The 13,919-nt window shown below is 39.8% G+C and overlaps 1 protein-coding gene across 1 annotated transcript in view; it reads left to right on the top strand.

The window, feature by feature from the left end:
- The window catches only part of tenm1 (teneurin transmembrane protein 1), a 249,339-nt gene that overhangs the window by 22,343 nt on the left and 213,077 nt on the right, over positions 1-13,919 (top strand). Inside the window, 1 exon segment of the mRNA XM_070449465.1 lies at positions 12,906-13,179. Within this exon segment, the coding sequence (XP_070305566.1) occupies positions 12,963-13,179 (217 nt within the window). The 5' untranslated portion in view covers positions 12,906-12,962.

Below are 13,919 nucleotides of genomic sequence, written 5' to 3'. Positions count from 1 at the left end.
CTGACAACTTTACCAGTACGAGGACTTGCCAATGTCAAGCTCTTTCCAAAAAGCTTAATCATAGATAAAGCAAACGAAATGACACATGTTGTTTGCTTAGCTAGTTAGCTACATGCCAAATGAATAGGCTAACATGACCCTCACGTATCTGAAATTACTGATCATGAAAAACATGCAGTTAACTTACTTGCTGTATAACCCTGATGATAGAGGTACATGTGGAATAATTGGAAATGTGTAGCTTGTTCTGACTATACTCTTCAAGAGGTGATATTAAAATCAAATAATTATAACATTTATTTAACAATCCCTTGAAAACGGAACATACTTGTCAATGATTTTAGTAGTGGTGTAAAGTACRTAAGTAAAAATAATTGAAAGTACTACTTWAGTAGTTTTTTGGGGTATCTGTACTTTACAATTTTTTTTATTTTTGACTACTTTTACTTCACTACATTCCTAAAGAAAATTATGTACGTTTTACTCCATGTATTTTCCCTGACACCCAAAAGTACTCTCTTTTGAATAATAAGCTGAACAGAAAAATTGTCTAATTCACAGACTTATCAAGAGAACATRCCTGGTCATCCCTACTGCCTCTGATCTGGCAGACTCACTGAACACATCGTTTGTAAATTATGTCTGAGCGTGCCTCTGGCTATCCGTATATATTTTTTTTAAACAAGAAAATGGTGACATGTGGTTAGCTTAATATAAGTAATTTGAAATTATTTATACTTTTACTTTTGATACTTAAGTACAGTTGAAGTCGGAAGTTTACATACACTTAGGTTGGAGTCATTAAAAATAATTTTTCAACCACTCCACAAATATATTGTTAATAAACTATAGTTTTGGCAAGTCGGTTAGGACATCTACTTTGTGCACGACACAAGTCATTTTTCCAACAATTGTTTACAGACAGATTATTTCACTTATAATTCACTGTATCATAATTCCAGTGGGTCAGAAGTTTACATACACTAAGTTGTCTGTGCCTTTAAACAGCATGGAAAATTCCAGAAAATATGTCATGGCTTTAGAAGCTTCTGATAGGCTAATTGACATAATTTGAGTCAATTGGAGGTGTACCTGTGGATGTATTTCAAGGCCTACCTTCAAATTCAGTTCCTCTTTCCTTGACATCATGGGAAAATCAAAAGAAATCAGCCAAGACCTCAGTTAAAAATTGTAGACCTCCACAAGTCTGGTTCATCCTTGGGAGCAATTTCCAAACGCCTGAAGGTACCACGTTCATCTGTACAAACAATAGTACGCAAGTATAAACACCATGGGACCACATAGCAGTCATACCGCTCAGGAAGGAGACGTACTTTGGTGCGAAAAGTGCAAATCAATCCCAGAACAACAGCAAAGGACCTTGTGAAGATGCTGGAGGAAACAGGTACAAAAGTATCTATATCCACAGTAAAACTAGTCCTACATCGACGTAACCTGAAAGGCCACTCAGCAAGGAAGAAGCCACTGCTCCAAAGCCAACATAAAAAAGGACCATTGTTATGTTTGGAGGAAAAAGGGGAAGCTTGCAAGCCAAAGAACACCATCCCAACCGTGAAGCACGGGGGTGGCAGCATCATGTTGTGGGGGTGCTTTTCTGTAGGAGGGACTGGCGCACTTCACAAAATAGATGTCATCATGAGGTAGGAAAATTATGTGGATATATTGAAGCAACATCTCAAGACATCAGTCAGGAAGTTAAAGCTTGGTCGCAAATGGGTCTTCCAAATGGACAATGACCCCAAGCATACTTCCAAAGTTGTGGCAAAATGGCTTAAGGACAACAAAGTCAAGGTATTGGAGTGGCCATCACAAAGCCCTGACCTCAATCCTATAGAACATTTTTGGGCAGAACTGAAAAGTGTGTGTGAGCAAGGAGGGCTACAAACCTGACTCAGTTACACCAGCTCTGTCAGGAGGAAGGGGCCAAAATTCACCCAACTTATTGTGGGACGCTTGTGGAAGGCTACCCGAAACGTTTGACCCAAGTTAAACAATTTAAAGGCAATGCTATCAAATACTAATTGATTGTATGTGAACTTCTGACCCACTGGGAATGTGATGAAAGAAATAAAAGCTGAAATAAATCATTCTCTCTTCTATTGTTCTGACATTTCACATTCTTAAAATAAAGTGGTGATCCTAACTGACCTAAGACAGGGKWTTTTTTACTAGGATTAAATGTCAGGAATTGTGAAAAATTGAGTTTAAATGTATTTGGCTAAGGTGTATGTAAACTTCCGACTTCAACAGTATATTTTAGTAATTACATTTACTTTTGATAGTTAAGTATATTTAAAACCAAATACTTTTAGACTTTTACTCAAGTAGAATTGTATTAGGTGACTTTTTCTTGAGTTACTATTAAGGTATCTTTACTTTTACTCAAGTATGACAATTGGGTACTTTTTCTACCACTGGGTTTTAGTGGAGCTTGTGATCTCTTTGCAGCCAAATCGAACGCTCTGCACCGTATTGTGACATTTAATATATAACGACCTATAGAGTTTCAGACACTTGTAGAATCTATGCCAAGGTGCATTGAAGCTGATCTGGCTTGTGGTGGCCCAATGCCCTATTAAGACACTTTATATTGGTGTTCCCTTTATTTTGGCAATTACCTGTACATCTATGAGTTAAGAGGATGGAAGCCCAGGGATACAGTTTCCCCTGTAAGGCATTGTTGTATATCTGAGCACTAAAATAAGAAGTCTGATATAAGGGGTTATGTTTGGCCAACACTTCAACAACAGGGGGATGGTCTGCCTCTTTCTACATTTTGTTGACCAGTAGGTTATGACTGGGGAGGAAGCCTATCCTCGATTGTTTGTAGAGGTTTTTACCAAGGCTTACTAAAGGGAGCATAATGCTATTCACTGTTGTTTTACTGGCTTTGTCATCTAAACAGTATGCAGTGTATACAAATGCATTTGTTCTCCCTTGGGGAGGTCAAGAAGTATAGATGATCACATTAGTCAGGATCCTTCTCTGTGGTCAATGCCAAGCTCTATGAACGTGTGTGAGTCGTTAAATCAGTAATTTCTATTAAGAGGCACAGGGGAATAGAGTTTAGTCTGAACCTCATTGCCATTTCAGTCAGAGCCCTGCTTTTAAGGATTTTATCCTTTTTCCTTGTCTTCTGTTTTCTGTGCGTGTGCAGCTAGTCTTACCAAGGCCCACTATTACAGTAAGTGTATTCAGTTGTCATATGACTCCACGAAGCTACAGGATACGACATTTCATAATATCTATGAATAATTGAAATGGTTCACATTTTGGTGGGATTACTGCCAGTAACACAGATACACTGTGGAGGACCTATTTTTGTGTGAATTGTCAGTCTTATATTATTCATCTTTTAAATAAAAATCATTGCTTTTTAAGTTCATTTTGCTGTCTGCCGTCACTAAGTGTCTCTGGCTTGGGGGAGGCGGATGGATAGGTGGGTCATGCCAGCTTAGTGCTTCCCCAGGAGAGTGGATCTATGTGGGGCATGTTAAAGTGGGATGGAGGGATGGAGGTAGCTAGCCATAAAGCCTGTAGTGTAGTTAATTCTGGACCTGTCTGTCACCTGCTGGAGGTACATTCTGAAAAATGATATTACTCTGCTGATATTTCTCTCATCACTGAGCTGGGGGAGAAAATCTAACTGTTGATCTTGGATCATTAACTTGAAGTATGACAGCGGGCAATGGGTGGATATTTGGTCATCCTATTAAGATAAATAAATAACTTGCAGAGAAGTGTTTTTTTAATGTATTCTATAGGGATGTAAGGATTCACTGATACGCATCGGTCCCCAAATGTTTAAGATACAAGTGCATCGGTCTGCGGACCCCAAAACCCAACATATAAATATAAATGTTTTGCTCGTATTAGATTCTTTCTACCTTCCCCCAAAAAATCTCATATTTTGTGACAACTGATGCATCCTCTCCTTCAGTGTTGAACTGCATGTACAGTTGAAGTCGGAAGTTTACACCTCACCCAAATACATGTAAACTCAGTTTTTCACAATTCCTGACATTTAATCCTAGTAAAAATTCCCTGTCTTAGGTCAGTTAGGATCACCACTTTATTTTAAGAATGTGAAATGTCAATTTCTTTCATCACATTCCCCAGTGGGTCAGAAGTTTACATACATTCAATTAGTATTGGTAGCATCTCTTTAAATTGTTTAACTTGGGTCAAACGTTTCGGGTAGCCTTCACAAGCTTTTCCCACAATAGTTTTGGGTGAATTTTGGCCCATTCCTTGCTGAGGGGCCTTTCAGGTTATGTCGATATAGGACTCGTTTTACTGTGGATATAGATGCTTTTGTACCGGTTTCTTACAGCATCATTCACAAGGTCCTTTGCTGTTGTTCTGGAATTGATTTGCACTTTTTTGTACCAAAGTACATTCATCTCTAGGAGACAGAATGCGTCTCCTTCCTGAGCGGTATGACGCTGCGTGTCCCATGGTGTTTAAAACTTGCGTACTATTGTTTGTACAGATGAACGTGGTACCTTCAGGCGTTTGGAAATTGCTCCCAAGGATGAACCAGACTTGTGGAGGTCTACAATTTTTTTCTGAGGTCTTGGCTGATTTCTTTTGATTTTCCCATGATGTCAAGCAAAGAGGCACTGAGTTTGAAGGTAGGCCTTGAAATACATCCACAGGTACACCTCCAATTGACTCAAATTATGTCAATTAGCCTATCAAACTTGTATGTAATCTTCCGACTTCAACTGTAACAGTGTTGACAGTCATTGATTTACAAGTAATTCTGCATGTCGAACCACCCCAGACAATATCAGTAGCCTAGTCAAAATGTGCTCTGTGCCCAGCTTCGCACGCTGACCATTGTGAGGTAGGTGGCCTGTTCCTGATTTTTCACGTCTGCGCAGCACCTTTAGCATTTAAATGCTAAAATGGCTTGCGTGATATAAGACTTTATTAGTTGCGTGACAACCTATGTAATTTGCTAGGTTATTGTTATCTATGCGCTGTTGAAAATGTTGTTTTTTCCTCTCGTCTCGCCATGCAGTGCGCTTCGCGAAAGTGTTTGCTGTCCTCATTATGCAATGATCAACTTTACCATGTATATCTAAAAATGAGCATATTTACACTGATTGTTTAAAGCAAAACTACCAAACCTATTGCTGATGATGATCCTGAACAATCAAAATATAATCTAAGGCCAGCATCCCGGAGTCGCCTTTTCACTGTTGACGTTGAGACTGGTGTTTAGTGAAGCTGCCAGTTGAGGACTTATGATGCGTCTGTTTCTCAAACTAGACACTCGAATGTACTTGTCCTCTTGTTCAGTTGTGCACCAGGGCCTCCCACTCCTCTTTCTATTCTGGTTAGAGCCAGTTTGCACTGTTCTGTGAAGCYAGTAGTTCACAGCATTGTACGAGATCTTCAGTTTCTTGCCAATTTCTCACATGGAATAGCCTTCATTTCTCAGAACAAGAATAGACTGACGAGTTTCAGAAGAAAGTTATTTGTTTCTGGCCATTTTGAGCCTGTAATCGAACCCACAAATGCTGATGCTCCAGATACTCAACTAGTCTAAAGAAGGCCAGTTATATTTTTCCATTAATCAGTACAACAGTTTTCAGCTGTGCTAACATAATTGCAAAAGGGGTTTCTAATGATCAATTAGCCTTTTAAAATGATAAACTTGGATTAGCTAACACAACGTGACATTGGAACACAGATGATGTTGCTGATAATGGGCCTCTGTACGCCTATGTAGATATTCCATAAAAAATCAGCCGTTTCCAGCTACAGTACAATCGTAATTTACAACAACAATGTCTACACTGTATTTCTGATCAATTTGATGTGATTTTAATGGACAAAAAATAGCTTTTCTTTAAAAAAACAAGGACATTTGTAAGTGACCCAAACTTTTGAATGGTATGTACATCATTTACACACACACACACACACACACACACACACACACACACACACACACCACACAACACACACACACACACCACACACACACACACACACACACACAACACACACACACACACACACACACCACACACCACACACACACACACACACACACACACAACACAGAAGCTTAGACAGATCCAGCTTGAGAGGCCCAGCTCATGAGCTCCATCAGCAGCAGATTTTAGTTTATGATGGAAAATCAATGTGTTTATGCAGCAAATGTAGTCCATTGAATTGTATTGTATCGCATCGAAACGAATCACATCGATTATTTCGCTAATCAAACTGAAATGCACTGAATCAAACTAAGGCGTATCGTTCCTGTATCGTATCGAGCACATGTATCTAGATACATATATAATCGTCTTGAAAGGAAAGATGCACATCCTTAGGTATTCTACTGTGTTGCATAAACTGGAAGGAAATGTTCAAATCAAAAACCTTATGCACCTCTTTTGAAATGTTTTAATTAAAGTAGTAATGTTTTAGGTGTTTCTACAGTTTGCAGCTGATCTGCCTCTAGTGTGGTGGTTACTGTTCACTTCTTACTTACAAGCCCTTAACCAACAGTGCAGCTCAAGAAGAGTTAAGAAAATATTTACCAAGTAGACTAAAATAAAAAATAATAGAAAGTAACACAATAACAATAACAATAATGAGGCTATATACAGGGGCACGGTACCGAGTCAGTTACAGGTTAGTTGAGGTAATATTTACATGTATTTTGGGGGTGAATGACTATGCATAAATAATAAACAGCGAGTAGCAGCAGTGTACAAAAGGAGGGGGGGGGGGGCCAATGTAAATTGTCCGGTGCGATTTTATTAATTGTTCAGCAGTCTTATGGCTTGGGGGTAGAAGCTGTTGAGGAGCCTTTTGGTCCTAGACTTGGCGCTCTTGTACCGCTTGCCGTGCGGTAGCAGAGAAAACAGTCTATAACTTGGGTGACTGGAGTCTCTGACAATTTTTTGGGCTTTCCTCTGACACCGCCTATTGTACAGGTCCTGGATGGCAGGAAGCTTGGCACCAGTAATGTACTGGGCAGTTCACACTATCCTCTGTAGTGCCTTACGGTCAGATGCCGAGCAGTTGCCATACCAGGTGGTGATGCAACCGGTCAGGATGCTCTCGATGGTGCAACTGTAGAACCTTTTGAGGATCTGGGGACCCATACCAAGTCTTTTCAGTTTCCTGAGGGGGAAAAGGTTTTGTTGTGCCCTTTTCACGACTGTCTTGGTATGTTTGGACCATGATAGTTCTTTGGTGATGTAGACATACATGTATTTTTATGTATGTCTATGAAGACATCTTCAGTTCACACAAGAATCAGTTACATCATACATTCTAAGTGATAGGTTTGCGTGCTCGAGGCGCTCAAGCCAATCCCTTTGGGTACATACTAACCCTGACCTAGGAACAGTGCTTATGTGAGGGAATGAATGAGCTGGGGTGAAAATACAGTAGGGTAGAAAACACTCACCACCAGATGCATACTGTATAGAGCAATGACAATGACAGATCTCTCTCAGTTGGAAGAAGAGGAATAACTTCAGAGAATCTCTATGACAGAGATTGAGGCAAGGAGTGCCTACGGCATGCCTGTAGCACTGTAATGAAGTTTGTGGCTGGTCTGCCCATGCTGGACCGACCAGCCAGACTTTCCCAGACTCGACGGGGGACTTTCATCTGAATATTGTATCTCCCCACCTAGCTACCCAATTAACACCAAGCACTTTACCCTGCCGAGTCCCAGGATGGCGCAGTCAGCATCATGGTGCATGACAAACTGACACCAAACAACCAAACAGCCTTTGATTAATGGACTTAATACTGTAGTGTACGACACCAAGACAGGATATTGTATTTGTACGGAAAAGACAAGAAATCAAATGTTTTTCATTTTTTTTCTCTCGTAACAGTATGCCTATTCTACTCTCGTTCTCTCTACAGTGGTACTGATTCTTTTGTCATGGAGCTTTGGAATGTTAAGAGTGTTCCGGAATGGTACTGGCTTTTGCATTCTAAGGTTATGGACCACAAATAGATGTACAGCAACATTCATCCTGTTAAAGCCCATGGATAATGAGCAAATGACTGTGTGTTGTGCAGGCTGGTCTTACTCTGAATGATTTGTGTGTCCACTTGGCGGTTTATTTCCAAAAACCGTAATKATCTCATTAAAAGCTACTTGGTGCTCATCAGAAGACACTGCCTTAGCCCCAATGTGCTCCCATTAAACCTCTGCATTCAAAAAATATTTTGCTAAGCACCAGAGAGGTAAGCAGTCTTAACCAAGCAGACAAATGGTATAGTTTGCAATCATGGTGCAACTATCACCTAATATCATTATGGAACATTAGGAAGAAAAGGGATATTTCCTGTGAGAGAAATAAGACTGATTGTCTCCCAAATGGAACATGATTCACATTCATAAAATGCAAGGGTTGTGTAATATTAACACAATGTTATTTTAGGAATGCGTAGTTAAATTGCAAGTTGCTTAGAAGAAAGATAAAATGTTACATATTCCCGGTGCTACATTATGCATGTGCCCTTTCAGAGATGGGGAAATGTATATTTTCTATTTCTGCTGATTTGAATGACATTTACAGAGTAATATTGATTTTTGAGTGTGAAAAATAAGTTAATATCAACCTTTTTGATTGGATTTGTTGTGCCTTATGAACTTTGCACTGGATTAAGTCCGTCTGCTATTATTGTTCCTTTTTCACCAAGAGTCATTTAATACATTCAACTATGATATGTAKATTTTTTGTATTATTGATCATATCGAGAACTCTTTCAATCTCACTATGAAGATGTTCTTGTGATTTTTGTCTGCATATTCGGCACATGTTGGTTGTAGCTATATTACTGTATCCGCTAAGTTTCTTTCGTAAGAATAAACAGTTCCATATCTAAGTTAAAGAAGGTACACAAATAAATTATTGTATATGCATGCGGTAGCCACCACTTATTTGTTTTTGATCAGAGGAAGTGGTTTTGGGGCGCCCGAGTGGCGCAGCGGTCTAAAGCACTGCATCTCCATGCAAGCGGTGTCATTACAGTCTCTGGTTCAAATCCGGACTGTATCACATCTGGCCGCGATTGGGAGTCCCATAGGGTTTGGCCGGGGTAGGCCGTCATTGGAAATAAGAATTTGTTCTTAACTGACTTGCCTAGTTAAATAAAGGTTCTAAAAAAATCTGAGTACCTCTTGTAAGCCATTTGTGTGCACCAGTGTTCACCAACCTTTTCTGAGTCACAATGCAAGTCGAGATCTACCTCCAAAAAAAAAGTTTCTTACATAAGACTATGCAACATTAAACAATTAAAAAAGGTTTTGTAGCAATAAGGTTTGTGCAGTAGGCTATAGGCCTACTTGAATTGCTATGCTTGATTTGCCCTGTCAGTGTTGTTCTTCTCAGACGATTTAGAAATTATATTTAAAAGAAAATAGGTACAGTATATGATCACACTGGTAATAGATCATTTGTTGTATTACTTTTGTTTGTTGCTGGACTGATGGCCAGTCTGAAGGGAGGGAGGGAGGGAGGGAGCATCGGTGAGGCTGCCTCTCACCCGACTCCCCGTCCCTGAGAAAGGAGGACACAATCTTCCAGCTGATGGCGAAACAAGTCGCACTGCATTTCTGCCTCATGCACCAATCCATGTTGTTACTCCTATGACCAGAGAAAGGAAAATATTCCTCGTTATTAATAAAGACACAAGCCGCTAATAATAACAACACAAGCTTATCGGTACACTTTGGTATTTTATGGCTTATAGAAGTGTTGAACACAGTGTTGGCAGTGCTAAATAACAACTTAATTACGAAATTACTAATAAAAACAGTAGCTCTTTGCTGTAGTCTCTCTCTAGTCATGGTTTTAAAGGTTTTTAAATCTCACAGTATCAACTGTACTGTTTATTTTTACAGTCTATGGATCGAGTAAACTGTGCAGACACTGTGATCTGAGCTATCTGAATGACTGCAGTAGGCCTATAGGTGCACTTGATTTGCTCTCTGGGCCTTTCGGGTAGGTGGAGTTCTACCTCCAGACACATGAAATGGTTTAAAATGGAAACACTTTGCCTTCCTGGTGCTAGGGCTGCAGAATGAAGTGCACCTACCGCCAACAGCATGAAACAAATAAAATAAAATAGGAACGTAAGGCTTTATCGTTGTTGTTTTTTACAGAAATGTTTGGTGATCAACCAGGAATATTCTTGGAAATCAACCGGTTGATCGCGATCGACCAGTTGGTGTACACAATGAGTCCATTAACTGTCTCTCACCTCATGATAGAGAACAGGGTAGCCTATTTAGTTGGTGTGGAGCTGCAGCAGTAGAGTCGGAGGATCAGGTGAAAAAATAGGTGGTAGGAGTGGTAGAACTGGTAGAAGACTGAATCAGATATGTATTTTTAAGAAATTATGAAAATAGTTAATGACAAAAATACTTAACAAAAAAATGTATCATTACTGGAACTGCCAATAGCAATATTACCACAAATGGACAAATGAGAAAATAGCCTCAAACAGGCAAAATGCCCATAAACTCAAGCATCTAAATATTATGGCATAGCTAGTCACACCATGTTACCAAGACAAAAAGCTCTACCTTAATCCTTAATGAGGAAAAGTGAGAACAGGCATGCTAAAGGGTTTTGACTAGATGGTATACAGCTACGGATAGAAGTGACGTTTCATAGCAGATTAGGAGAATTTACGCAGCAGATTAGGAGAATAAACGTAGCAGGTTAGGAGAATAAACGTAGCAGGTTAGGATAATTAATTTTAGGTTAGGAAAAGAGTAAGGGCTGGTGCTAGCTAAAATGCAAAAATTCTCCCTGACATGATTAAAACATGCAACTTTTTTTTACCGTTGCTGTAAACCATAATCTAACCACAAACATGCTTAAAGGACCTGACGTAAACCATTCGGCAGGTAGCCTAGTGGTTAGAGCACTGGGCCTGTAACCAAAAGGTTGCTGATTCAAATCCCTGAGCTGTCAAGGTAAAGATCTGTCATTCTGCCCCTGAGCAAGGCAGTTAACCCACTGTTCCCCGGGCGCTGAAGATATGGATGTTGATTATGGCAGCCCCCGCACCTCTCTGATTCAGAGGGGTTGGGTTAAATGCAGAAGACACATTTCAGTTGAAGGCATTCAGTTGTACAACTGACTAGGTATCCCCCTTACACCTTTCAAACAGGTTCATTCTAATTGTACACTTTTTGACTATACACTTTAATGGCAATACTATTGCTCAAAAAGACAAACAATGACCACAAATGAACGTGTTTATGAAAATAAAGGCATCATTTGCATAAACATGAGCGTTTCTGATAAACAATGCAAACACTCCCACAACTGGATAAAACAAACACAGAGAGGTGGGCAGGTGTGTCTAAAGCCCTGAACTGAACTGCCTTATAGTCTATACAGTAACCTCACAAAAAAACAGCCTTTTTTCAACTGGTGGTGTTGACTCCCCACTCATCATTTTCCAGCCACACCTACCCTGAGTAATTACCTCTGCATGCACAGAAGAACAGCCTTGTCCGGCCAGGGGGCTGGCCACAGCACAGAATACAAATGGCCCATTAAAATGCTTTCAACTGCCAATTAGTCAAGCAAGATATGTACTGAACTTGCAATTAATAACCTTTTACCACAAGCCGGGTAAAGATGGCACAGCCTAATGAGCATTTGATTGTCATATTTGTCTTGAATGCTGTTAAAGATTACAAATGTCAGAGTGCAAACATTGTCAGAAGCCTCTTCTGATTTCTTGCTGAAATTTGTAATATGGGAAGTTTTTCCCCGTCTGTTCCCAAGAGGATAGAAGGACAGTGGGGTGAAGACAATACTCTCTGCTTCACGGGGCGAGTGTTTGGGTCAAGGCCAAGGTTTAGTGGCCGTCAGGCGGCAATGATAGAAATGTCAGCCCAAGCAGAGCTCAGGGCAGAACAGACGGGTTCATGTCAAGGTTACCAATGTGCTTTACACTACACAGCAAAACACTACTGTGCTGTGATGAACTGCACTAGAACACAGATGCGAAATAACAGTATTCATCACTGTGCTACTGTTATATTACTACTGGATAATGCTAATGATAAATACTGATTCTAAAAATAGTGCCAGGTATCAGGATGTGATGTTAGGATACGATTGAGAATTCAAACCCTGCTATATTAAAGTTGCACTATGCAGAAATCACTCCGCCATTTCCTGGTTGCTAAAACTGTAATAGTTTGGCTAATTTCAGTTTATGTAACAAAATAAGCTAGTATAGTGTAGACAATCATTGTTTCATCTAAACCGCTGGGAAATATTTCTTCCATAAACAAAATATTGTTGTTTTGGCTGTTTGAAGCTGGTGTATAAAACCGAAAGTAAAAGATGCGAAAACAAAACGTAAGCATGGGAAGCATAGAAATAGCGCACATAGAACAGATATATCACTTCTTAGACTTGCTTTCAACTAGAATGATAGATCTATAATCATTTCTGTGAATTTAGTCAGGTCGCTCAAAAAGTTCTATATTGGCACTTTAAGTAGTGTGTAAGAAGACATTGCTCAGGATGCAAGAACTACATTGTTCACCACATGATTTATGTCATCGTATTTGATAGCAGTCCATCAGATTCTGTTGAAAATTAAAGTTATCTCTCAATCTGTTCCTACAACGGCTCCTCCTCCCCTGTGTCTCTTAAAGCAACTCAATCTTCTACCACACCACCCAGCAGCAATCCCTTAGAACAGGAACATGTTGATTAAGGACACTAATATCCAAATAATTACTTTTTACTTGAGTGATATATTTTTTCTCACAATACTGAGACACAACATTATCCATGTGTGAGGTATATTAATTGTTCTAAATCTGTACTCTGTCTCCACTCTCATTCTTCCTCCAGATTGGTCTTGCATTGTGGATCCCATGACTGAATGAGCTTGGTTCAGTGTTGCCAGTCATGGAGCAGATGGATTGTAAGCCTTACCAGTCATTATCCAAGGCCCGGAATGAGATGGAGCTTGCATACACCAGCTCCTCAGACGAAAGCGAGGATGGTAGGAACCTTTGCAAATCCTACACATCCCGAGAGACCCTGCCCGATTACGGCCAGGAGATGAGACTCAACTACAACAGCCACAGAGCCAAGCGGAAAACAGTGGACGAGCCCACTGGAGGTACGGCATAACACCACGAACCACAAACAAGTTTAACCAGTCAAAGTGAGATTGTTAAATAGTAATTGAATTGAAATAACAATTCATTTTAATTGGTAACTGCAATGGGGGCATTTATTATGTAAATGCCTGTTCCATTTTTGAGTTATTGATAAACTCCCAAGTTCCAGTTTTGACATTCCAGGTTAATCAGTTTTCCCTGCACACAGGTTATGGTCAGTTATGAAGTCAAAATGGCAGAGAGGTTGCAGGGGGAAACAGGTAAATGCAGTGTGACTGGATAACTGATTGTATGCATGATAAGACATTGCAGCTTATCATGACTTTGCAGCTAGCAGAATGAATTTTATAATCTCATGTTCCCGTATCCACATATCCCCTGGTAAATGTATGAAAACTTTGCTCTGCTGCTGCAGTGACTATGGAAATATTGCATGCTAATGTGGAAGGTAGACTCGGGTTGTATATTGCTGCAAAAAATGTAAATTAGAGGTAATTCAGTTATTCCATCAATTGTTTCCTAGTCAGTCACACATAGGAGCTTTTTAACACCTTAGGGCTGTGTTGGGGTTTGGTGGGTGGGATGGGTATGGGTATGGCGGAGGGGTTGTATAATTATGTTTGAATGGACTTTTTCTCTGTAGAAAATAACACAATCACACCTCTATTTCATCCACGCTAAACACATCTATCGTTAGGAAATGAGAATAAGAAATMAGTGTTGCAGGGGAAACAATGTA

The sequence above is a fragment of the Salvelinus sp. IW2-2015 genome, linkage group LG20 (genome assembly GCF_002910315.2).
Source record: "Salvelinus sp. IW2-2015 linkage group LG20, ASM291031v2, whole genome shotgun sequence".
Lineage (NCBI taxonomy): Eukaryota > Metazoa > Chordata > Actinopteri > Salmoniformes > Salmonidae > Salvelinus > Salvelinus sp. IW2-2015.
The sequence above is the reverse complement of the archived record's forward strand: the minus strand, read 5'-3'. Positions and strand labels throughout refer to the sequence as shown.